This window comes from Heterocephalus glaber, unplaced genomic scaffold (assembly GCF_053883595.1).
Source record: "Heterocephalus glaber isolate CG9 unplaced genomic scaffold, H.glaber_assembly_v1.0 deba00000122, whole genome shotgun sequence".
NCBI classification, from domain to species: Eukaryota; Metazoa; Chordata; class Mammalia; order Rodentia; family Bathyergidae; genus Heterocephalus; species Heterocephalus glaber.
In genome coordinates this window covers 57,268,121-57,291,238 of record NW_028258138.1, presented here as the reverse complement: position 1 = coordinate 57,291,238, position 23,118 = coordinate 57,268,121, and the positions used below count along the sequence as shown (strand labels likewise).

Genomic DNA, 23,118 nt, shown 5'->3' with positions numbered 1-23,118 from the left:
ATTCAACCACATTTACATACCAATTTGTTGAAGGAAATTTACTAAATTAGTGAAATTCATTTGTTTCAGTCTCAACTTTTAATGTTTCATCCTCGCTCTCCCTATAGTACCCTGAAGTAATCATTGAAGACCAGCAAATATCTGTGCAAGCAAGGAGTATATGATGATGATTGAATTTATTCTGTAAAAAAAGAATTTAGAAAAACAAAAACTAGTGAAATATTGTAGTAGATCAGCCTCAATTTTTCTTTTCCTCAGAGTTTAAGCTGTGCATATCCTCAGTGATGCATAAAAATGGAAGAGATTATAGATTATAGATTTTAAGATCTTTTCCTAATGTTCAGAGCTCTGGAAATGCTTGGCGATTTCAGAGATGTTCTAAACTTGTGTCTAAAAGGAAAATAGAGGGAACAAAGGGCTGGCTGACAGTGAAAATTGTCAAGACATTTCACAACTGTTACCTTCAAGACAGTGTCTAGACTTCTTTTGGAAATTACCTTAAAATTTCAGTAAGCCTTTTATTTCAAGAGAAGAAACGTTACAGCTTAAAGACCTACTCTGTCATCACTCTGATGTTAGGGAAAGCATTAACCATATTGGCAGACCCAAGCTTCAAGGTTAAGTTTTGTGATTTGGAGAGGGAATGACATTTTTTAAGATCATGAAATTATTTTATATTAGTATGATTTGTTGAATTGTGTTAATAGAAGTTTGCTGATTTTGTGGCATTGTTATTAGTGAAATTATTTTTAGTGGAAATGAAGCAGGAGTGAATCTGTCCCCTGTCAGCTGTTTTTTTACAGAACAAGCTTTACTACTTTTTTCTAAATTAAAAGGTAATACATTTGTCTGTATCCTTGGGGAATTGATTTGGGGACCTCCACAGATAGCAAAGGAGTTCATGAATGCTGGATTCCTTTGTATAAAATCATCTCTAGATTATTTATAGTAACTGACAATGTAAATAGTATGTAAACAATTGTTATATTCTATTGTTCCTGGAATAATGATAAGAGAACAGTCTGTAAATATTCAGTTCATAATTTTTAATTTTAACATTTTCAATTCACAGTGGATTGAATCTGTAGATAAGGAACTCATAGATACAGAAGGCTAGCTGTACATAATAATTTTTTTGTATTAGATATTGAACCCAGGGCTGTTGCACTGAGCTAGATTCCCCACCTCCCTCATTTATTTTAGATTTGGAGACAGTGTCTCACTAAATCTCTGTATAGCCCAGGCTGGGCTCAAACTTATGATTTTCCTGGTTCAGCCTCCTAGACTACTAGGATTATAGGCATGTAGCACCATGCCCAGCTCCTAAAACTTTTGAACACTTGTATAGTACAGGAAGTTCTATAGAGAAAAAATGTCCTGCAGTTTCAAAACTTAGAAATAAACTACTGGTGGGCCGGGTATTTAGCTCAGTGGTTTCGCTGCCTGCTGCTCAAGCGCAAGGACCCGAGTTTGATTTCCGGTACCAAAAAAAAAAAAAACTACTGGTATATTCCAGTGAATTTTCTACTTCCCTTTCTGACTGCCTCTTCCTCCCTTCCTTCCCTCTCTCCCTGTCCCACTGTGTCTGTGTGTATGTTTGTCTGTCTCTATCTTCCTTTATTAAAAATGAAACCATAGATATGCTCATACAGCTTATAAAATTGTGCATCTTGATTTTCCCTGTGTTTTCAAAAATCTTGTTATGGCTCCTGTGCTCTACTTTTATAGATGTGTACTATGGTTTACTTGACTTTCATCTTGTTTGATACTAAGGTTGTTTCCAAATGTTTTGATACTGTGCAATTAACTGTTGAAGATATGTGAGCTAGAGATGCAGAAATATCTTAAGGCTCTAGATACCCATTTCTAAAAAGTGTTCCAGGACCTTTGTATCAGCTACTACTACAGAGGAGAATACCTGTCTTCCACCTCATGCTTCTGACATTATTATTATTATTATTCTAAAATCTTTGCTAGCTTGATAGGTGAAAATGCATGTTGTTTGAATTTTCAGTTCTGTGCTATTAAGGGTAAATGGGGTTTTTTTGGTTTTTGTTTTTTTTATGCTAGTCCTTTTTTAAGGCCTGTCTCTATGAACTAAAAAAATTTTTTGGTGGAAATTTTTTATTGTGGCTCATTTTAAACAAAGAAGTATGTTTGTGTGTGTGGGGGGGACCTCTGTTCATGATTCACCCAGCCTTGCCACACATTTAAAGGTGTTGATTACAGTAGCTAAACATTTGTATAGCTCTTGTTCTGTAGGACAGGCACTATGCTAAGTTCTCTACACCTCAAATCATATTTATGTCTTTCAGGAACTCTGGATACAGGCAGTATTGTATTTCCATTTTGTAAATAAGAAACATAGGCAACTTGACTGTGGAGACCAGCTGTTTTCTGGCAGTACTGGGATTTGAACAGTTATGTTTACCACTACACTGTACTGCTCCCCATCTTGAATTTATTTCAAGAATTTTCTTTCCTTGAAGGATGAACCTATATGTTAAAAACCCTGAGTAGATGTAACTGTTAATTCTAAAGTAGAGGGTTTGCCTAATTTGTTAATTTATTTTGCAAATACACATTGACAGCTGGGCTAAATGCTTAAGATAGTGCAGATCATCTCTGGCTTTGGAGCCCTCACCTGCAGATCCCTTGAGGAGCTGCCTGTGTCTGCTGTCCTATTTCTGATGAGTCTGACTTTTCTTTTGGTGCCTTTGTAAGAGGCTTTGGTTATGTCGTGGGCCTCCCACTTTCCTCATTTGTGCCTGTGAGTTCACCTCCACTGGTTTCTTGGCTGCATCTCGAGCTCTTTGTGGCAGTGTGTCAGGTCCCCAGTCAGCCGTTGGTTCTGCCACTCCACTGTAGTCTCTTCATATTTCACATTCTGCATTCTCACTTTTCACTTCTCTGTCCCTTCATCTTTCTTGCCCAATTTCCTCTTTCAATAATCCATTATAATATGCCATGTGGTTTTGTCACCAGGAGACAAAGAGTAGCACAGCTACATGCTTAGGTGTGTATGCTAACTGAATAACAGACTTGCACTGGCCAATCACCAGTGGTCTTCAAAAGAAGCGACATGACTGGTCACTAATCATGATGCACATCTGCTATTTGTATAGTGATTTGTGGGCTGAAGAGGCACTGGTGAAGTTTGCACTTTATGTACTCTGTTCATCTATTGGTGTAGCTAAAATTTAAACTATATTTTGGAGTTCTTGTGTAACTTAACCATGCTCATGCATATTAGAACCATACAAAGTGAGGACTGCTGTAATTTATTTCAAATTATATATTCTGAGCATCTTTCATTTCCTTTTCTAACTTTCTTGTCCTTCCTGAAGATTATTTCAGAAGGATTTGGGTCACTGCTCATAGGTATTTGGGTAGGTGTTCCTATGGAAATCATTATTGGCAAATTCAAGGAAAAAAATTCTTTGTCACAATACCTTTTAGTCCTCAACTCTAGCTTAGTAATAAAACTAAGCCATGAAAACACATTTAAAAGAAGAAATGGAACAAGGAATTTCTTCATTGATTAGGAAAGATCATTCCAAAGAAGTGAGGACATATTCTAAGTTGCACTGGAAATTTCTATCATAGAAGGTAAATTATCTTTCCAATAAATGTTGCAGTCATTGGCTGATGGCCCTTGCTAATAGGACTTTGTTATTAAGTCTAATGTGTTCTATTTGATCATGTTGCACTTCTAGTGCTTTCTCTTGGTCTTGTCCAGTAATGACCACATTCTATTATTAATTCATGTGGTTATGCACTGATTTTATTGTAGGGAGAACTGACCAAAACTATAGCTCAGCATTTGTCTTTTATGGAAATATAGTTGTTGCTCCTTTGACCCTTTCCAAATCCAGACATCCCTACTTTTTGCATATTTTCTAGAACTGTGAAACTTTTCATAAGATAGTTATTAGATAGTTGATAGTTATTTAGAACCAAGCAATGGAAATTAGTCCATTGGACATCCTCTTTATTTATAATCAAAATACTTGCCACACAAAGCCTGAGCACTTCTGTTTCTAGGTCCTGTAAATAGGGAGTGTGATATTTAGTCTGTATTAATTTTGATAACATTATTTAATCAGTAAGTGGGGTAGTGTATGGAGTTTTACATATCCTTCATTTGTATGTGTGAATGTTAAATGAATGTGTTAAATATTTTAAAGTAGTAATTCAAATGATTTTTAAAATTCAAATTTTAATTTGAATTTTAAAATTATCAAATGTACCTTATCCTGCATTGAATACGTGATTTGTTTGCAGCTCAACAGAGTACCAAAATATTTCTAAATAACTTTCTTAGAGTTATCAGAAAACATATTATAATAAATTAAATCAATTATTTGTCTTCATTTGTGATTTATTTTTAATCTGATATGCATTTCCTCTCATGAATAAGCTTCTTAACTCCACTCACTCACTGATCACTTGGCTGGGGACTAAATGTCATGTCTTTGAGCAAGTATTGAAGTTTGGATTTTGTTAGGTAGACTATGTGAGCCTATATGGATGTATAAAATGTAATGAAAATTTAACATGCTAGATTTTTTATTACCCCCACATAGTGTTGGTATTTGACTAGATTTTATCAGCCACAACATGTAGTCTTATCTTAAATGTGCTCTATGTCAATCACAAAGAGACCAGAAAATCGCGTCCATAACATTAGCACTTTCTTTTATCAGGTGGGCTAAAGGGGCATATTTTTGTTTCAGTCACATAGATTTGAAAGATTTAATACACAAAAGACCTTTCATAGACCAGCAGGAACTACACCTTTTATTTAACTGGGAAAGAACTGGGAATATCATCTCCCTTCATCCCCTGATTCCGGCACACACATTCACCCACTCAAATGTAAAGGCCTTAAGATAAGCCTTGGGCTTGCCTTTTTGTACATTGTTAGCGCTTAGAATAGTGAATATCAGCCAAGTGTGGTGGCACATGCCTATAATCCCAGCACTCGGGAGGCTGAGGCAGGAGGATCGCCAGGAGTTTGAGATCATCCTGGGCTACATAGTGAGCACAGGGCTTGAACTACAAAGCGAGACCCAGCCTCAAAGGAAAAAAAAAAGAATAGTGAATATCACATGGGTTCATAGTATTCAAACAATTTTTATTGAGTAAATAATCTATTTATCCCTTGATTTTGACTGAAGGGCCTGATACCTAGTAAATATTTATAGAACAAAGAAATGAACTAACCTAACACATTTTTTCTGAGACATAGCCTGCTAGAATTAATTATTTTATATTGTCTGAAAGTATATTGAAATTAAATAGCATATATGTATTCTGAAATAAAAGAGGGAGTATTTTAGAATTCCTGATTTGTTGATAAAAATGTTATATTATTTCTCCTGCTGTTTTTGTCTTGATCAGATACCACTAAGGTTATTTTTTTGTGAAAAATGTAAATACTATTATTTTTCACATTTTATTTTGAATATTGATTTCAGTAGTTTTACTGAGAGAAATCTTTAAAAGTATGCAGGTTTATTAAATTACATAAATGTCTTGCTTATGGGTTAGAAAAAAAATATCAGGAAGTTTGATAAGAACACACTGTTAAGGATGCATTAAATTATTATTTGGATTTGTTTTCTTTGTCATATGTAATGATTTGATATGTAAAAAAAACCCACTGAAAGCACAGGAAAAAAAATCACTAATAAAAGGCCACTGAGATTATTTGGCTCTGTAGCATCTCAGTGTAGCTGAGAAAATTGACAACTGGACTGGCAACAAGATACCTGTCCCACACTTGCTGTGGAACCTGCTACGTGGTGGGCATTGTGAGCAAAGAAAATGAGCTAAAAGAGACCTTTATAAAGGTTGCCTAAAGAAAGCCTGGAGATGCACTTTCATTGCCTATCATTACTTAAGCAGACTTCACTACTATTATTTGTTAGAAATGGATGCTTAATTTAAGGAAAACTTCAAGGTAGCCTTGAAAATAAGTAACAGTTGAACCAACTAACAGGAAATAAAGCCACCTGCAATATACATTGTGCTTATTCTTAATCAGAAAAGGCCATGCAATGGTAGCACACTGCCATAGTGGAATTTTGTGGGGTAATTTTTATTCTTGTTGCTATTGTTGGCATTTTCTCCTATACTAGCTCTTCTGAGCCTAAAGACCTTGAACTTTGTATGAGATTCAAACTCTTATTTGACAACTGGCTCTATTTAGTAAATAATGTTCAGTACGTGGGGTTAAAAAGACCTAAGTCTGTTTCTGCGTCTGTGCCTATTATGACCTATGCACTGAATTTCATTCTAGGTGAGATTTGAGCCTAGAAAATAGTGAAGCTGTAAAAATTCTGTACCTCATAAGGAGGCAGGGATATGAGTGAGAAGTAGTCATGCCAGTTCCAGGGCTGGATTCAGGTAAAAGACCACGTAAAACTTCATAGCAGTACTTTTCTGGTTACTGTGGATTTCTCTTCTCTGGTCCATAGGAATTTCTGCTACTCAACCTCACACGTAATTGTTGCTTAGGTCTCTGTCTTCCCCTACAGTGACTAAAATTGAGGTGGTTGTCTACAGTGTGGATAGGTAGAGATTCAAAAAATCTTCAGGTGCCAGCAGTATACCTTTATTTTTTGTGATCATTTACGTTATTAAGCATTTGTTGATTTTATTATATTTATATTTGTTCCTCCTTTTACTGGAGGAAAATTAAATGCATACTACAATACTTAAAATATTTTCTCCCTCACTACAATCACCCAGTGATTACTTACATGGAGAGACTATCTGCATGTGGATGCTACACAGCAGAATTGCAATCATTCGCACTTTATCTCTGCTACTCTGTCAGATTTTAGGTTACCTTTAATAATCTCTTGATGAAACATCAATTTTAATCAAACAAAAAGGTCAATAGATTGCAAAGGAAATATTTTTTAGGCTTATTCATGGCAATGGTAGTAGTCTTTCACTGAGGGTATAAGGTACTAGACAATAAATTTAAGATCACAAACAATAAGTATGATGAATCCTTTTGAGTCTTTGCCAGTTATCTCTATTGAAGTATTTTACTTGAAAAATTTAAGCATTTTTCTCCATAAGGATTTCACAAGGGTGTGATTTACTCAATGTTTATTCTGTCCTGTTTTCACAACAATATATCCAGATTTCCAGATGTTTAATCTTCTGTGAGGTGGAACTTAGTTCTCTTTTTTTCCTCAGTATTGCTAATTAACCAGTTACTTCCCATCAGCATTAATGTGTATCAATGTTGTGTTGTCAGTCTGAGGAGTTTTTGCTCTGAGGACATCTGGGGACATTGGCAGTATCTAAAGACACTTTGACATAACTGCCAGACCATTACTGGCATCTTAAGATGCAGAGTCCAGGGATTGTGCTTAATATTCTGTAAAGCACAGAGCAGCCCCACATGAAAACTTTCATTGCCCAACAGGTTAAAAATGCTTCATCTGAGAAATCTTGATGTATGTACTGGTATCTTCATATTTAAAAGCACGAAGGGCAGGGGTGCTAAAGGATCACCTACATATTCAGCATCCACATTTGTATGCCTGTTTATCTGTTGGCTTATCAGAAACATGTGCCATGACTTGACATTATGAAGGTGTTCCTCAGAAGTTATTCAGCTATAGTGAATTGTGAGTTGTGACTTTGCAAATTGTTTCATGTAATTCTTTGGGGTTTTTTTCAGCACTTAAATATAAGTCCAATTGTACAAGTACGAAAATCATTCTTTTACTTATTGCTGGACTACTGCTCACTATAATTGTCATCGTTGGAGCCATTCTTTTCATCCCAGGTAAGATGTATTCTTACTGTGGGAAATGCAAGGTTGATGTAAGGAGGGCATTCAGTGTTGGGGGCAGGAGGAGTGGTAATGGTTTCCTAGGTGGGCCTGTTTAGCAAATTATGGCAGAGTGGCTTCATACAACAGAATTCTCTGCTCTGGAGACCGTAAGTCTGAAATCAGGGTAATCAACAGAGCCACACTCCCTGTCAAGGCCCTAGGGGAGAATCCATTCTCTGCTTCTTCTGGCTTCTAGTATATGCCAGCAATCTTTGACATTCCTTAGCTTGTGGCAGCATTGCTCCAATGTCTGCCTCCGTGGTCACATTGCCACTTCTTCACCTCTGTGTCTTCTCCTTTGTGTGTGTCGGATCTCCCTCTTACTCTTTTTTTTTAATTATTTTTATTTATTTTTTTTCCCTCTTACTCTTTCACACAAGAACACTTGTCATTGGAATGAGGACCCATGCATATAATCCAGGAGAAGCTACTCCTTCAAGACTTTTAATGTAACTTCACTTTTTTGCCATATAGAGCAGTATTTATAGTTCTAGGGAATGGAGGTTGGGAATATCATTAGGTCACTGTGGAGGCAAACCTCATTGGCCAAGATGCGGAAGTAGCATTTAGATCTGGGGGATGGAAGTGTGAGTGGAAAGTAAGGACAGGGGACACATGGAGAAGAAATGCAAAGAGAGGCTAGCACTCCAAGTAATGGACTATAGAACACCCCTGTGGTTTCTTTAGGAGACTACAATGTAGGTGTGATGTTTAGGAACATAATTTTGGCAGTTATGTTTGTATCTGGAGTTAGGAAGGGCGTGGGGAGGAGAGGAATCCAGAACACAACTTGAAAGAGAGGTTGCTTTGGCTTTGGGACACTGAATATAGTGCATGAAGGGAATCTTGGTAAGTGAAGACTACAGAGTTTCTCATCTGGGATTCTGTAAGGGAACCGAGAAGGTTATGCCATTCAAGGAATCCATGTCAAGACATACATGTTGAGATTTATATTCTTTTAGCATTTATTCATTCATTTTCTCTTTTTAAAAGCAAAATATTTATAGGTACATTTTAAATATATATAAAATGATAACATTCATCATAGGGAATTTGTACCTGTACATGATACATCTTGCTTCTTTTTGTCCCATTTTCCCTCTCTTTAAACCCTCTTCCTCTTTTTATGTACAAAAGCTTTGTTTCTAGTTTTTCTTTATTCTCACTTTTCTTGTCCCTTCTTTCCTTTCCCTCTCCTCCCTCCCTTGTTCGCCTTCTCATTTGAACATTTTTTCCCCATATCTATTATACATTTTGGTCCTTTGAGACCATACTCTTAAATGCAATACATCAGACACACATATTTAAATACCTCATTGTTTCTCTGGTGTGAGAAAACAAAAGTGAAAATCAGATTTATAGTCTTAAGTTTGGTCTTAAGTAATTAAAAAACACTCATTTTGCATGAATTTTGGGGGAAACATTTTAAACCTTTCACAGTTTATAGGAGTGGTGCTGAGATTAAAATAAATACTTCATCAAGAATAGGAAGTACATAGGAAAATATTTTAAATACTTTTATTTATTTACAGGAGAATATTCAATAAAGAATTCTTTTGGACTTGGTTTCATTGTAATTTCTACAGGGATATTAATATTACTTCAGTACAATGTGTTTATGACAGGTGAGTATTCTTACAGCATAATTTTGCTAACCTCTTTCATTAAAAAATGTAACACTTTTGATAAAACTACCCTTGTATATTTTAATAACTTAATAAAAGTTGTTTTATTAAAAGATTTTCCATTACATTCTTAGTGGCATACAGAGGATTTTAAGGTTATCTTAGCTCTTCAAGGTAGTTAATTATTTTGTGAAAAATCGTTTTAATATTTGATGTGAAAATATTTTTGTTACCTGTTATCATCATTGTAAATTATGCTATATAAGTTTTAATGATTATCTGCATATTCTAATTTCAGCTTTTGTATTTAGAAGTTGATATTAAATACTATTTTTCTTTTGCTGAGCCTCTGCGTTAATAAGACTAGTTGTACAGGATGGCATTATAATTCACAACTGGTAAAACACTTATTTTAGTTATTGGCAAACCTTGACACTGTAGTTTTAAAGAGAGTATGGCTATCCTAACTAATCAGTATCATTTTCTCCACATTTGAACAGCAAATCCCTAACATACATTTGTTGTTACTACTAAAGAGTCACTTTTGACTCTGGGTCTTAAACTCTCTCTGGCTTGCTGTACACTGGAAAGGTATTAATTTATTATAAATCATAGATGTTCCAAATGTACAACATAGCAGTCGTGATGTTTATAATTGCATGTTTGCATTGTGGCTTTCTCTACCAGAGCAATTTTGTGTCCATGTAGAGAAGCCATGCGTAATTGTCATAGCCATTCATACTGTAAAATGCTCAAGAATGGTCAAAACAGCACTGTTCTGAGATTTTGGTAAAAACTGCCATTCCTGTTTAAATTACTGACAATAAAAGGCTGCCAAGTCTGTGAGTCTGGAACTAACAGTAGAAGGTTCAGATCACTGGAGAAACATCTACCATCTCATCTAAGAAGGAATCGCAGAGTCAATCTTGTGTCTTAAGACCTCACTCTTGATTGCACCAAGCACAAGTAGTAGTAAATGAGACTCTCGGTCACTTCTGTTGTGTCCTTTTCCCTCCCCCAGCTTTTGGGATGACCTCTTTCACCATCGCCATACTGATCACTCAGGTGCTGGGCTATGTACTTGCTGTGGTTGGACTCTGTCTCTGTGTCACAGGTAAAAGTCACATCCTTCTGTAGTCTCAGTTTGGATTTCTTTTAGGAACAGCTCTTCTTTTTTCTTTCCTTCCTTCTTTCTTTTTTTAAATAGCCCTTTGAAAAGTGCAGTTTTAGGTCACAGCAAAATTGAGTGGCAAGAACAGAGAATTACCATACACTCCCACCCCTTTCATATATCCTGCACAGCCACAGCTTTCCTTGACATCTCACACCAGACTGCACACTTGTTACAATCAATGAGCCAACCTCGACACATCACTAAATTACTCAAACTCTGTCGCTTCCATTTCTGCTTAGTCTTGGTGTTGTACATGCTGTGGCTGTGACAAGTGTATAATGGTGTACCCCCATGTGGTATTACACAGAACACTTTCATTGCCCTCAAAAGTCCCTGTGCTCCACTGTGCATCCCTCCCTCCCACTAATCTCCTACCAAGACTGATTTTTTTCCACTAACGTCGTAGTTTTGTACTTTGCAGAATGTTTTAGAGTTAAAATCACATAGAATATAATCTTTCTTTTGGGCTTCTTTCACTTAAAAATATGAATCTAAGTTTCCTTCAGTCTTTTCATAGCTTGACAGTTTATTACTTTTTAGTGCTGAATAACACCCTATTGGGTAGATACACCATAGTTTGTATACGCATTCACCTATTGAGGTATCATGGTTGCTTTCAGGTTTTTGTGATCATAAATAAAGTTGCTCTGAACATCCTTGTGCCTCCTGATTTTGTATAGACATAAATTTTCACTCCATGTGGATAAATACCAAGGAGTGCGGTATTTGGATTGCATGTTAAGGCATGGTTAGTTTTCTAATAACCTGCCAAACCCGCTGGTCCTAATGCAAAATTACCACTGCCAATGAATGAAACTTCCTGTTTTTCTACATACTTGCCAGCATTTGGTGTTGAGAACTTTTTTTCTTAAACTCATTTTTCCCACAGTGAGAATGGTATTTTCCACATTGCTACAAGAATGTTTGCTGGATGTGGTGTGTTTTGGCAGCCAAACTATTGTGCCTATCTATATTTTTGGAAAAACTTTTAAAAGAACCAGGCACCAGTATGTTGGAGCCTTAGACTTTATACACTTTTTCATTGGTTTTGATATGATAAGGTGTGTGTAATGGAAAGATGGGCTTTTTTCTTACAATAATTTGGAGTTACTTCATTGACAAAGATAATAGATGATTTTTGTTATCTATGTGTGCATAATTTTTGTTAATCATTAGAACAAGAGCTAGTCTCCTTAAAACATTATCATTATCAATTTCATTTTAAAAATTCAGGCATTTTATAGCCATTTTTAATATAAGATTTCATTTGTTTTTACAGCATGTGTGCCAGTACATGGTCCTCTTCTGATTTCAGGTTTGGGTATCATAGCTCTAGCGGAATTACTTGGACTAGTTTATATGAAATTTGTGGGTAAGTCAATCTTATTTTTGTAAACCTATGCCGGGAATTTTTGACATATAACACAAAATGTTTTTAGGGCCAAGAATTGTATTGATAACTGCAAAAATGAGAAAAGTACCAGTGGAATGAGGATAATTAATACATTCCTGCTGGCTTCCCCCATGCTGCCTGATGGGACAGTCATCCATGTACCGCCAGTGGTTCAGAGCTGCCCAGCAGCAAGACATGAATTATAGTCCCCTCATGAATGTGTTGAGGAGGGTTTCTACCTCAGTGTATATGATGTATATGAGTTATTGAAAAGTTTGGATTATAAACGACTTTAAAAGAAAGTGGCTTTATGTTTTAGAGTATATAGACTTTATACCGAGTAAAGGAAAAGATTTTTGAAGGATCCACTTGAATTAACAGAAAAGGAATCTTAATGGTTCCATTATTTCTGTGATAGAGCTCTTTGGCATAGACCTATTTGTCTCTTGAAGTTCTTCACACTGTTTATACACATGGACAATTCTAAGCAAACAGAAATTGACAATCAAAATCTTTCACTTATGTTAATTTTAAGAGCAGCAACTTCTAGTGCGTGACTTTAACACATTTGTTTTTAGATTTAGAATTTTACTACTTTTAAAATCAGTTCTTAGTAAGTATGGAATTAGCTTTTTTCTTTTAACCTTGTTATTTAATATGCCAGTTTTCAAATAGGAAGTCCTGCATAAATCCTATTTTGACTAAATATAGAGAAATAGATGCTTTTAATAGTGCCCAAACTAGTGTGTTGCCTTACTTAAGCTATAGATATTCCCTACAATCTGATTTACAGTTGTCCTCTCATGATGAAGTAAAACTCTTCACCACCTACCAAAATAAGTTACAAATTAATGAAATAAAAAATCAGTGCTTCACTTTGGTTTGGGTGAACTTTATGTTTCTAAAAGCTAATCCAAATACGAATTGTTATAGTCAAGAAATTTACCATATGAATTAGTAATACTTTCAGAGAAATTTTACTTTTTTTTCTGAACTTTAACTCATGATGACAGTTTGGTTTTGTTATATTTCCTCTATTCTCCTTTAGTTAATGCTTCTTAGATATATAATTGAAATAGCCAGAATCTACCTATCATTAGTTTATGTACTTATAGTTGTTTCTCAGTGAAATTTCCTAATTTATTCCACCTAAGACCATAAACACAATTAAGATATCTTAAGTTGACTGGCATTCATGTAGTAGCTATAGTGAGCATCTTGAATGTTTATACATATTTTATGTTTGTTCCATCTTCCAGTCACCATGGGTTTGGTTCATAAAGGATGACTGATTTCATTGTTCCCCATGTGTGCCTAAGAACAGTATGTGAACTGCACATTCACATAACCCGTGAAATGATATTAGGTGTCTTTGCCTGATCGTGAGCTCTGTATTCTTATTTCTCACTATCTGGATTGCTTCCCTTTCCCTTCCTGTGCTTCCCCATGCTTTCCACATCTGACAAAGGATAATGTTCAGTACAGTTGCCTCAGGTCTGCAGTCCCAAGTTGCCTAGCTGCCACTCCTTGACCTTGCTGTCTGAACCTCCCCAGTGCTCACATCCCTGAGAGGCCTATGACATTGTGCAATTACAAAGGTTACTGCGATAAAATTAGAGTGAAAGTGAAAGGCCTACAAGTTCCTCAAATTATTTTTTCTTTATCATAGTTTGATGTATAAATATACTGTAAGTTAAGAATTTGGTTCAATTTCATTAACATTTTGAAAATATCATAAATTAACTTTTCAAATCAACTTGTCCAGTGTCAGAGTGCAGAAAGATACCTTTGGTCAGTTGAAAGGCAAGAAGAGAAAAGTTACAGGAAAGTTGCTCTTTAGATAATTTGGTAGACTAGGAAAATTGATGTTTTGCTTATATGATCTGACTCTGTAAATCTGAATATGTGTAACATTAAGGTTGCAAATTTGAGCATTTTTATCAGGAAGTAAAAGTTGTAAATGTTTCAAAAATAATTTTTACTCATTGCAGATGTACTATTTTAGAAAATGAATTTCTTGATTTAAATGCAATAAAATCCTCAGATAGTATTTTTAAAAATGCCAAACTCTTTAAACATGAATTAATGAGAAATTTAACTTTTGTATCTTTCATTATTTCCAAGTTTAAATTTGTAGCCTTAATTGTTAAGAGTGGGATTTGACTTTCACTTTCTTTTTTAACTATTGGATTGAAATATATTTAAAAAGTGCATTTTACTTTTATAAAGTGAGACGGGGCTAGAAAAATGACTTAGTGGAGCTGGGGATTTAGCTCAGTGGTTCTGGCACCTACCTCACAAGCTCAAGGTCCTGAGTTCAATCCCCGGTACCAAAAAAAAAAAAAAAAAGAAAAATGACTTAGTGCAGTAGCATGTAAGAAATACAGATATCTACACACATACACATTAGTGGGGAGGAAGGAGAGTTAATTGTCAGTTTTTAATTCTGATAAACACATAAGTGAGCTCAACTTTTACTATATTACCTCGGGCCCTTCATAGTACCAGTCAGACTTTTTTTTTTTTTTTTTTTTGCGGTACCGGGGGATCGAACTCAAGACCTTGCACTTGCAAGGCAGTTGGAGTACCATTGAGCTAAATCCCCGCCCCACCAATCAGAATTTTAGATAGCTGTTTGATTCTCTTTTCCTTTACAACATTTATATATAGGGTGTGGTTTACTTGAAATCAGTTGTATATACATGTAACTCTCTAAATGGTCCCATTGAAGTTCTGTCATTCTGCCTTTTTAATTTGGAAGGCTGTTAAATGGGATGTATTCCAACCCATTTTTCCTTTAAAAAGAAGTTGCCTTCATATTTGAATATAAAGAAAAAAACACTCTCCCAAGGGCTTCTGTTAGCAAAGATAGCCAGGTCATAAGGGCAGCCAGTATATTGCTAAGGACTGAGTCGTCACCTGTCCTCTCTGCACCAACAGGTAGTTGCTGCCCTTCTGTCACTTATGCTTACTGAGTTCCTCTGCCTTTGATTCTGTACCTGTTAGCTAGCTAGTTCAGCCTCTTTATGTCCTATTTTTTGTCCCGTTCATGTCTTCTCATAGCTTTTCTTGCCTATAACTCTGAACTTTAAGCTGCTCCTTTTTTATGTTGTTTCTTTTTCACCTTCTCTTCCCATCACCAACTTTCTAGTCTTTATATTTCTCCTCTTCTGATTCCAGTGAGAATGGGAAACTTACTTGGCCACCCCATAGCCATTTTCCTGTTTGAGCCAGCCCTACCAGGGTAGTTCATAGATAGGCTGACCTTGAATCACAAACCACCCCCATTTTTTTTAAGCCCTAGAAGCTTAATGGCGTGGGGGTGAAGGAGTGGTAATAAGTAAATAACACAGATCAGGAAAGTAGTCCTATGGCTGGCCTCAGTCTGCTAATAAGCAAATCCAGTGCTGTTGCCTAGGCCAAATTACAATGGAATCCTAGAAATTTTTTTCTTTTTGATCCTGGGGATCAAACTCAGGACCTTGTACTTGTGAGGCAGGCACAGTGCCACTGAGATAAATCCCCAGCCAAATCCTAGAAATGCTATTTTTTTTTTTAGAAATCTTAACATACATTCTTTTCCTGTTACTGAGTTCACCTTGCATGACTTCTTTTTTCTTTTTTTTTTTTAGTACAAGTGGTTTACTTCTCTTCCAGGTGAGGGTGTACACATATCACACAGAGGTTTGTGGAACACCCAGGCAATTTTAGTTTTGTTCACATGCGTTAAGAACAACCCTTAAGTTGCTAATAATGAAATGTTAGAAGGGACACCGTGATGTCACAGGCCTCTTATTTGCACGTGACATGGCCACATGAAGGTGTTTACCGTTCATGGTATGCACAGGTTAGTGTAGGTGAGACTGAGCCCTGGATGCCCTGTGGCCCGATTCTGTCACGGAGGACTCTGATGTCAGTACGTGATGACAAAGTGGCTCTTCCAAAATGCAGACCGAATCCTTGTCCCAAGCCACTGCCCACACATTTCTTGGAATGCAAGGCCATGGGCTTGGTGGCATGCAGGGTGGCTTGACAGGAGGCTGGAAGTACCACAGATCCTACCCTGGCCCCACAGTGGGCAGGATGGGGGTCATTATGCCCTCCTGGCCAACAAGCTACTTCTCCCCTGGCAGGGCAGGGTCCAGGACACTGGCATGGGGACATCGTGGTGGTGGAGGCGGCAAGGAGGCCTGTCCTTGTATCAAGCTGCTATCACTTTGCTAAAACCTTTGATGACAAACTTGCTTGAAGACAAAAGGGATGGGCTAGTTGTCTTGGGCATTTGACTGTTCTCCGGAGCAGAGTACTCCACCATGTACAGGCCTCCCTCCTGGGGCAGGACGAAGTCAGACACTGCAACAGCAGCTTGGGACAGGATGCCTTCCTCTTTTTTTCTGTTTTGCTTCCGTCTCTTGTTTAGCTATATCATTTTTTTCTTTCATTGCTATTTGTATGTTTGCTCTCTTTAGTATTTTTTTCAAGAAGCAGACAGGATGGCATGGAAAATTCGGTATAGGAAAGGAATATTAGAATAATACAGTAGGATAACCTTTACTAAATGATTCAAAGAATGTTGCTGGAAGATGTTTTCATGCCTGTAGGACTCTGATTGCATATTAAGGACTAGCTTTAGCTGCTCTGGGGCCTCCTTCCTTGGTTTTTAGAGGAAAGTTATCTCTTTCTTCTATTGCTCTGTATTCATCTTCAGTAACCCATTCAGAAACAGTGTAAAAGAAAACTCAGAAAACCAAAAAGGGAATACTACATAGAAGAAGGCTTCATTGGCAGGAACTAGCTGTCTAGAATAATTTTCTAAAACTAGAGGCATCTGATTTTTTCTTTTTTCTTTTGTTTTAGTTTGTTAGTTATCTAGAGCCTTAAAAACTGGAAAGATGGGGTGGAAGCTGGGCTACAAGAAACATGAGCAGTGAGTTAAGGACAGTGGAGCCAGATGGGAGGTCAATCGTTGCCGCATTTGTCCACATCCTGCCTGGTGGGATGGGAAGAGATGGAGAGCCCACAGAGAGGGTGATGGGGATAGTGTTTTTTTGAGTGGCTGATTTGGAGGAAAGATGGCATGCACAGATGAGAGAATGTGTGTATTTATTAGCAGATTAACAAGTGAGTTGCTCACTTCATTTTCTTGTATCAATGCGTACAGTCAAGAATATTCTGTATTTTTAAATGGACTATTAAAATTGGAACTCCTTCATTGGAGTCTCTGGGACTTTTCCCGTTTTAGTCCTGAATATTTTATGTTAAAACTAAGCATTATATTACCTTAGTTTATTTCATTTATTAACTTTATATTCTTATTTATATCAGCCTCCAATCAGAGGACTATACAACCTCCTAGGGTAAGTTAAATTTTATTAAATGAATTCGGAATGATCAGTTGATGAGTTATTGAACTGTTCTGCTTAATGTTTAGTTTCATACAAATTAAATAATGTTGAAGTCATTTAATGACCTTTGCATGAATGGGTTCAATTCTGTTTTAAAACTCAGGTTTGGTTATTTGAGTATCAATGGGATGGAATAACTGATCTTTTAAGATTGTACTGACTTCTTAGATCTTCTGTAGAAGTGGAAAACTTATGAGTAGGAATAATAGTTTTTAGCTTTTCCATCAGAAGAAAGCTGATTCCATCATATTGCCTCCTCTCTTCGATCCTTTTCATGTGAATACACTGAATGACAATTTCAAGCCTAAAAATAAGGAAGATAAATTTATATTAAATTAAGTGTATTCAAATTAGAACCTATGATATAAATGTAAATATTGCTGGGGAAAACTTCTGAGGTGTGATTCACCCCTTCCGCATTTTATAAACTTTTTTCTCCCTGAGAACTGTACTGTAGGTTTCCCTGTACTTTGGATACCTTAAAGCTCTCTGAAAAACTTCCAAGAAAAGGAGCAAATTTTGGAGGGAATAAATGAGAAAAAAATCTTCATAAATATATACTCATCATGGTTACAGGCTCAAAAGCTGTTTTATGGAAATAAGATCTGGAGAGGACTATATTACGCAGCTTCCTATAAAGGATCGATGATCGAACTGTCTGGAGTCCCAGAGAGAGCATGCTGTCTGTGCAGGAAGGGCTCCTCATTCTGACAAGGCTGCAGGGCAGGTTGGGACACGCTGTGTTTGTGTCACTCTAGCCATTTATTTCACACTAGTCTGAAAAGACTGGTGTCATAGCTATGTTGGTTACAAGCAGCCAGTACTTTCTAAAGAGCCTCTTAGAGATGATAACGCAACCATTAGACCTTTACATCCTAGCAATTTTCTTTCCCTATTATTGAATTCAGTTTGCATCACTTGAAAATAATTTTGTTTCACTTCCATGTCTTGTTTAACTATATTGTTTATTCTGTTGTTCCTATTTTCGTGTTTGCCTTTAATAGTTTTGTAGGAAGTTAGGTTTCTTGAACTGAGGGAGGTGGGTAGGCTGGAAATTCTGCATAGAAAAAGGATATAGAGAATAGTACTATTAAACTATTAACTACAATTGGTAAGCTTTGCTTCAGCATTTATTGCCTTATTTTGTTTTTAGACTATTGGATTCACTGCTTACATACTTTAGACATTAATATGTATATGTTTTAGTATAAAAGACATGAAATAAGTTATATTTTATGTAAATATATTTTAAATATTTTCCAGAAAGCTGTAGAGGAACCCCTTAATGGTATGTGTTCTTCTTGATCCATTATCAGATCATAATTTGAACTGGCCTTGAGGAAGTTAGAAAGTCCATCTATGTCTTGGGGAGAATCTAGTAGTGGTCCCCCCCGCCGCCCCTGCTTGCTTTTGTCTTTAATTCATGAAGAAGTAGGAATTTTGCTTTTATAATATTCTTACATTTGAGAAAAAATGTACTATTTTGTATCCCTGATGAGTTGCTTTCCCTAGCCAGCTAATACTTGGGCAACAGGACCGTTTCCCTTCTATGTTGGCCAGAATGAAGCATAGCACCCAAATAGTAAAGAATCTCAGTTATTTCCATCTAACTTGTAAATTTCAGAAAGATACAAGCTGTCTACCTGAAGTGAAACCAAACTGTTTCACCTTCTTTCTATGCAAATCTAGATCTTATATGCCCAGCTGAATCTCTTTTCATTGTATGCTGAGGGTGTGATCCACAGAAAGGCTTTGTAACAAAATGATAGCCTTAAACGGCTATGTATTTGTAGAATAGTTGGGATGATGTTGCTACCTATTTGTTTATTTTTAAATGATTTCTGATTGTGGAACCTTACTAACTACTTCCTTGGCTTGTTACTAATCCTTAGCATTTAAAGAATCAAAAGGAATGATGAATGAGGGTAAGTATAAAATACACCTATAAGTAGAGCTTAGTTGAAATGTGGACATTGAAAAGAAAGCAAAAAGCTGCTTGAAAGTTTGACCTTTTTTAGATAAAAAGAACACTGTCAAATTATAAAGGTCCATATCTCTTGATGTATAAAAATTATATCTACTTTGCTAAAAACTGTAGAACTACACTTACAGAAGGTGTAGCACTGTATAAGACATTTCTCAGTTTCAGCACCTGTTGACTGTAATTTAAAATGCTTCTCATAAAGTATACTAATAATCTGGTGCAAATCTTTGCCATTTGACAGTTTCTTTTATGCTTATGTTGGTGATTTTGTTGCATTTTACCCATATGTCTGCTTTTTTTTCTAAGCAAGAATTTGGTTCTAACTTTTCAGGAAAGGATTAGAAGGAGATGTTTAATCACTTCAGCTTTTGCTTCTTTTTTTGGAACTCTAGACTAATAATGACTTCTAATCTTCATTGCATATTTCAAAGCCATATATTTGTTAATTCTTAAGTATCTGAGATACTGAGTGCTGAGTTCATTTTTTCTTTATCTTAATATGCTATTAGTCTTTAGTTCCATTGGCATTTAATAACTGTGCTTTCGTAGCATTGACTTTTTACTCTCATTGCTTGCATAACAGTATATATTAAAATTTGGTCACAGGAGAAGATAAGAGAAGCCTTTTTCTTAGTGCATGTTGGCAGAACATAATGTTTGTACTCCTTGTGTGAAGTTGGTACATGTACAGAACACGTCTCAATTCTTTTTTTCATCCCCACTCCCTCCTCCTTCCTGCCCTCCATCTCTTGATCCTCTTCCCATTTGAGAAAGATCTAGATTTCTTCATCCCTTTGATATTTGTAATCATCCCTTGCTGATATAAACAGTTTGCCTTTTAATTTACCATTTTAAAGTCTGTGACCTACCTGCTCACTTCTGTAATACAGTGCAGCATTTAACACAGGAGGCTTTGTTTCCGTGAGTACAATTAATTTTTGCATAAGGTTAAAAATGTTCTGATCATATGTGAACTAAATTTAAAACAATGTTTAGGCGTACATTCACACACATTGAACACAAAGAGCAATAGCATAATTCCACTTTTGGAGTTTGTGTCACAGCCCTTAAATGCATGTTTTGTTATACAAACCACTGCCACCTTCAAACAAAATGGTATCTGGAATCATGGCATGGCATGGATTAGCCATATTTAGATTCCACTGTCCTGTTCATTTTCTTTGTTCTTTCATTTTCCTACTGTGGTGTCATTTTTCAATGGTTGTACGAAGAAACAACTTTTCTCTATTTTCAGAAAGCCAGTATATAATAATCTTGAGTGCCTCTTCCTTTGTTAATTTCCCTTAAATAAAATGTGATTTTTTTTAAAACCTCTGTAGCAGGAGATGTTCTAAAGCAGTTTTTACCTTGAATTTTTTGTTCATGACACATGAGATCTGTGATGATTATTGAAAATCCTTTTAATTGTTATAGTACTTAGCTGATCGGTTTATTTGTTGAATGTCTGCCTGATGGGCTCTTAGCTGACACTTGCTTTTGGTTTTTTTGGTACCCAGGATCAAACTCGGGTCCTTGTGCTTGCTAGGCAGGTGGCAGAACCACTGAGCTAAATCCCCTGCCCCAGCTGACAACTTGCTTAATGCTTGTAATGTTCCTGCCTTGTTAATGAATGAGGGCCAAGGTAGATGTCCCAGGCATTTCCTTTTTGATCTGTGCCTGACCACATTAAATCAAATGATGTAGATCTAAAGTGAAAGATAGAATATTATCCTAGGATGAATATATTTTGCTTTGAAAAATCAACGTCACTTAGCTTTTCTGCAGCTCTCTCAACAAACGATCATCACACTGTTGATTTTTATTAGCTTGGCTTTTGTCTGTAACCTTTGCAGACAGATAGATAATTTTTAAATATTGTATATCTGAAACAATTCCAGATTTTTCTAAGCACTTCTTCATGCAAAGAAAGTAGACCTGAATAGTGACAATGATATGTGCATTTTTAATTTTCCAGAATAACTGAAGCAAAATGATGAACTCTGATTTGGGGAGTCAAGATGTGAAGGAATACACTTGTGTTTAAGCACCATGGCCTTTGATGATTCACTGGTGGGAAGAAGAAGAAAAAAAGTAACTGGTGTTCATCTGTGGGAAAAAAGTCATTGACCCATAAATGATTATTCCAGTTTTTATTCAAAGCAGCTGTAATTTAGTTAATAAAAGAAGTATGATCTGTGTTTTGTGCCCAATTGAGATATCTAGTTTTCTGTTGTTATTTTTATTAAATTAGGGGCAGAAGTAGGGAGGCAACTTCCAAGAATGATACCTTTCAGCTCCTAGGGCTCCTTACCTCTAGGTTTAAATTGGTTCTGGTTGAGAATTACCTAGCACTAATCTGGTGGCTACTCAGCGATATCTATGAAAAACAGTGGCTTCCATCAAACACTAGTAAACTCAGGCTTCAGCAGCTTTGGCAGCTACACTGCAGCTGAATAATGTGTCTGCTGCTTCTGGGTCAGTAATGGTGACATAGGTAGAGATGAGAATTTGGGAAAACCTTGTATGTGACCTGTATGTGCTGTAATATTAATGGAGAGAGTGGTCTTTGTTCTTGGGAGTTGCCATTCAACACATTCCCCCTTCAACATACGGTGTGATAGATCCTCTCAGATTTAGGGTACTTTTATGAATGAATGTGTTTTTCTTTTGTTGATACTACCCTTTGTACCTTGTCTTGTCCCCATGTTAACTTGGTTCTGCTGTACAAGATGTAGCACCTTTACTCCTCTTTGAATATAGTCCAATGACATGGTACATCATTGCAGAAAGGAGCCAGACTTATTCTCAAAGCACTGTGTTCACACCTTTCAGCAAAAAATAGCTATGGTTGTAACATATGTATTCCCTTCCTCTGATTTGAAGGCAAAAATCTACAGTGTTTCTTCACTTCTTTTCTGATTGGAGGCATGAAAAAGCAAGACTGAAATCTGAACAATGAGTCTCCTGCATGGCAACATAATGTGTGTCTCCATCAGGCCCTGAGGCCGGCCCTCTTTCAAGGGGGCAGTTTTACTCCTGTTGTGTCTCTGTTGCATGATAAACACTCATCACCTCCTCCTGTAGTCCTGCCTCCTGCTCTCCTTCCATAAGATTGAAAAGTGAAACTCACTGCCACATTTCCTACCCCTCCACCTCTCCTCCTTAGAAGAAAATTAACGTTCTGACAGTTGTGATCGCCTGGAGTACTTTTAGATTAATAGCACTCGCTTTTTACCTCGTTTGTGGGTGTGTGTTGTATGTGCACATGTATAAGGTAGGCACGTGCCTCTTCTGTAAGGACAAAAGTGCGGTACCTACAGAGGAGCAAATGTTAACCTCGTACTTTTAGTAAAAACATTTAAAAAACAAAGGTCTTCATTGGGTGGAATTACATTTGATGCAAATATTGGATCACTTAAAACTTTAAAAACTTCTAGGTAATTTGCAAAGCTTTTTGACTGCTCACCAATATCCTCTAAAATACTAGTAATTCTTCCTGTTTGTGTAATAAGACATTCATATTTATAGCGGCATTACTAATAGTTGTTTCTTAGTCCACTAAATGTTTCCATGTGCCTCTTCTCTGCCAAACTTATTATAATATTTCATGTCGGGACCAAGTGGTTTGCCCATGGCAAACCTAAACTTAAAACCTACTAAGGCCTCTCGGAAACTG

General features: G+C 36.4%; 1 protein-coding gene across 6 annotated transcripts in view; it reads left to right on the top strand.

Moving 5' to 3' along the window:
* The window catches only part of LOC101712296 (leukocyte surface antigen CD47), a 43,581-nt gene extending 21,925 nt beyond the window's left edge, over positions 1–21,656 (top strand). Inside the window, exons 4-11 of one of the 6 annotated variants that reach the window (XM_004835763.4) lie at positions 7,706–7,813; positions 9,394–9,486; positions 10,508–10,600; positions 11,940–12,032; positions 17,379–17,410; positions 18,722–18,746; positions 19,351–19,383; positions 21,418–21,656. In XM_004835763.4, the coding sequence (XP_004835820.1) occupies positions 7,706–7,813; positions 9,394–9,486; positions 10,508–10,600; positions 11,940–12,032; positions 17,379–17,410; positions 18,722–18,746; positions 19,351–19,383; positions 21,418–21,422 (482 nt within the window). In that variant the 3' untranslated portion in view covers positions 21,423–21,656. Of the gene's footprint in view, positions 1–7,705; positions 7,814–9,393; positions 9,487–10,507; positions 10,601–11,939; positions 12,033–15,685; positions 15,896–17,378; positions 17,420–18,721; positions 18,747–19,350; positions 19,384–21,417 lie in introns of those variants that run through there. The other 5 variants (XM_004835764.4, XM_004835765.4, XM_021264141.2 and 2 more) reach the window with 5 other exon arrangements.
* The last annotated feature ends 1,462 nt before the right edge of the window (positions 21,657–23,118 follow it).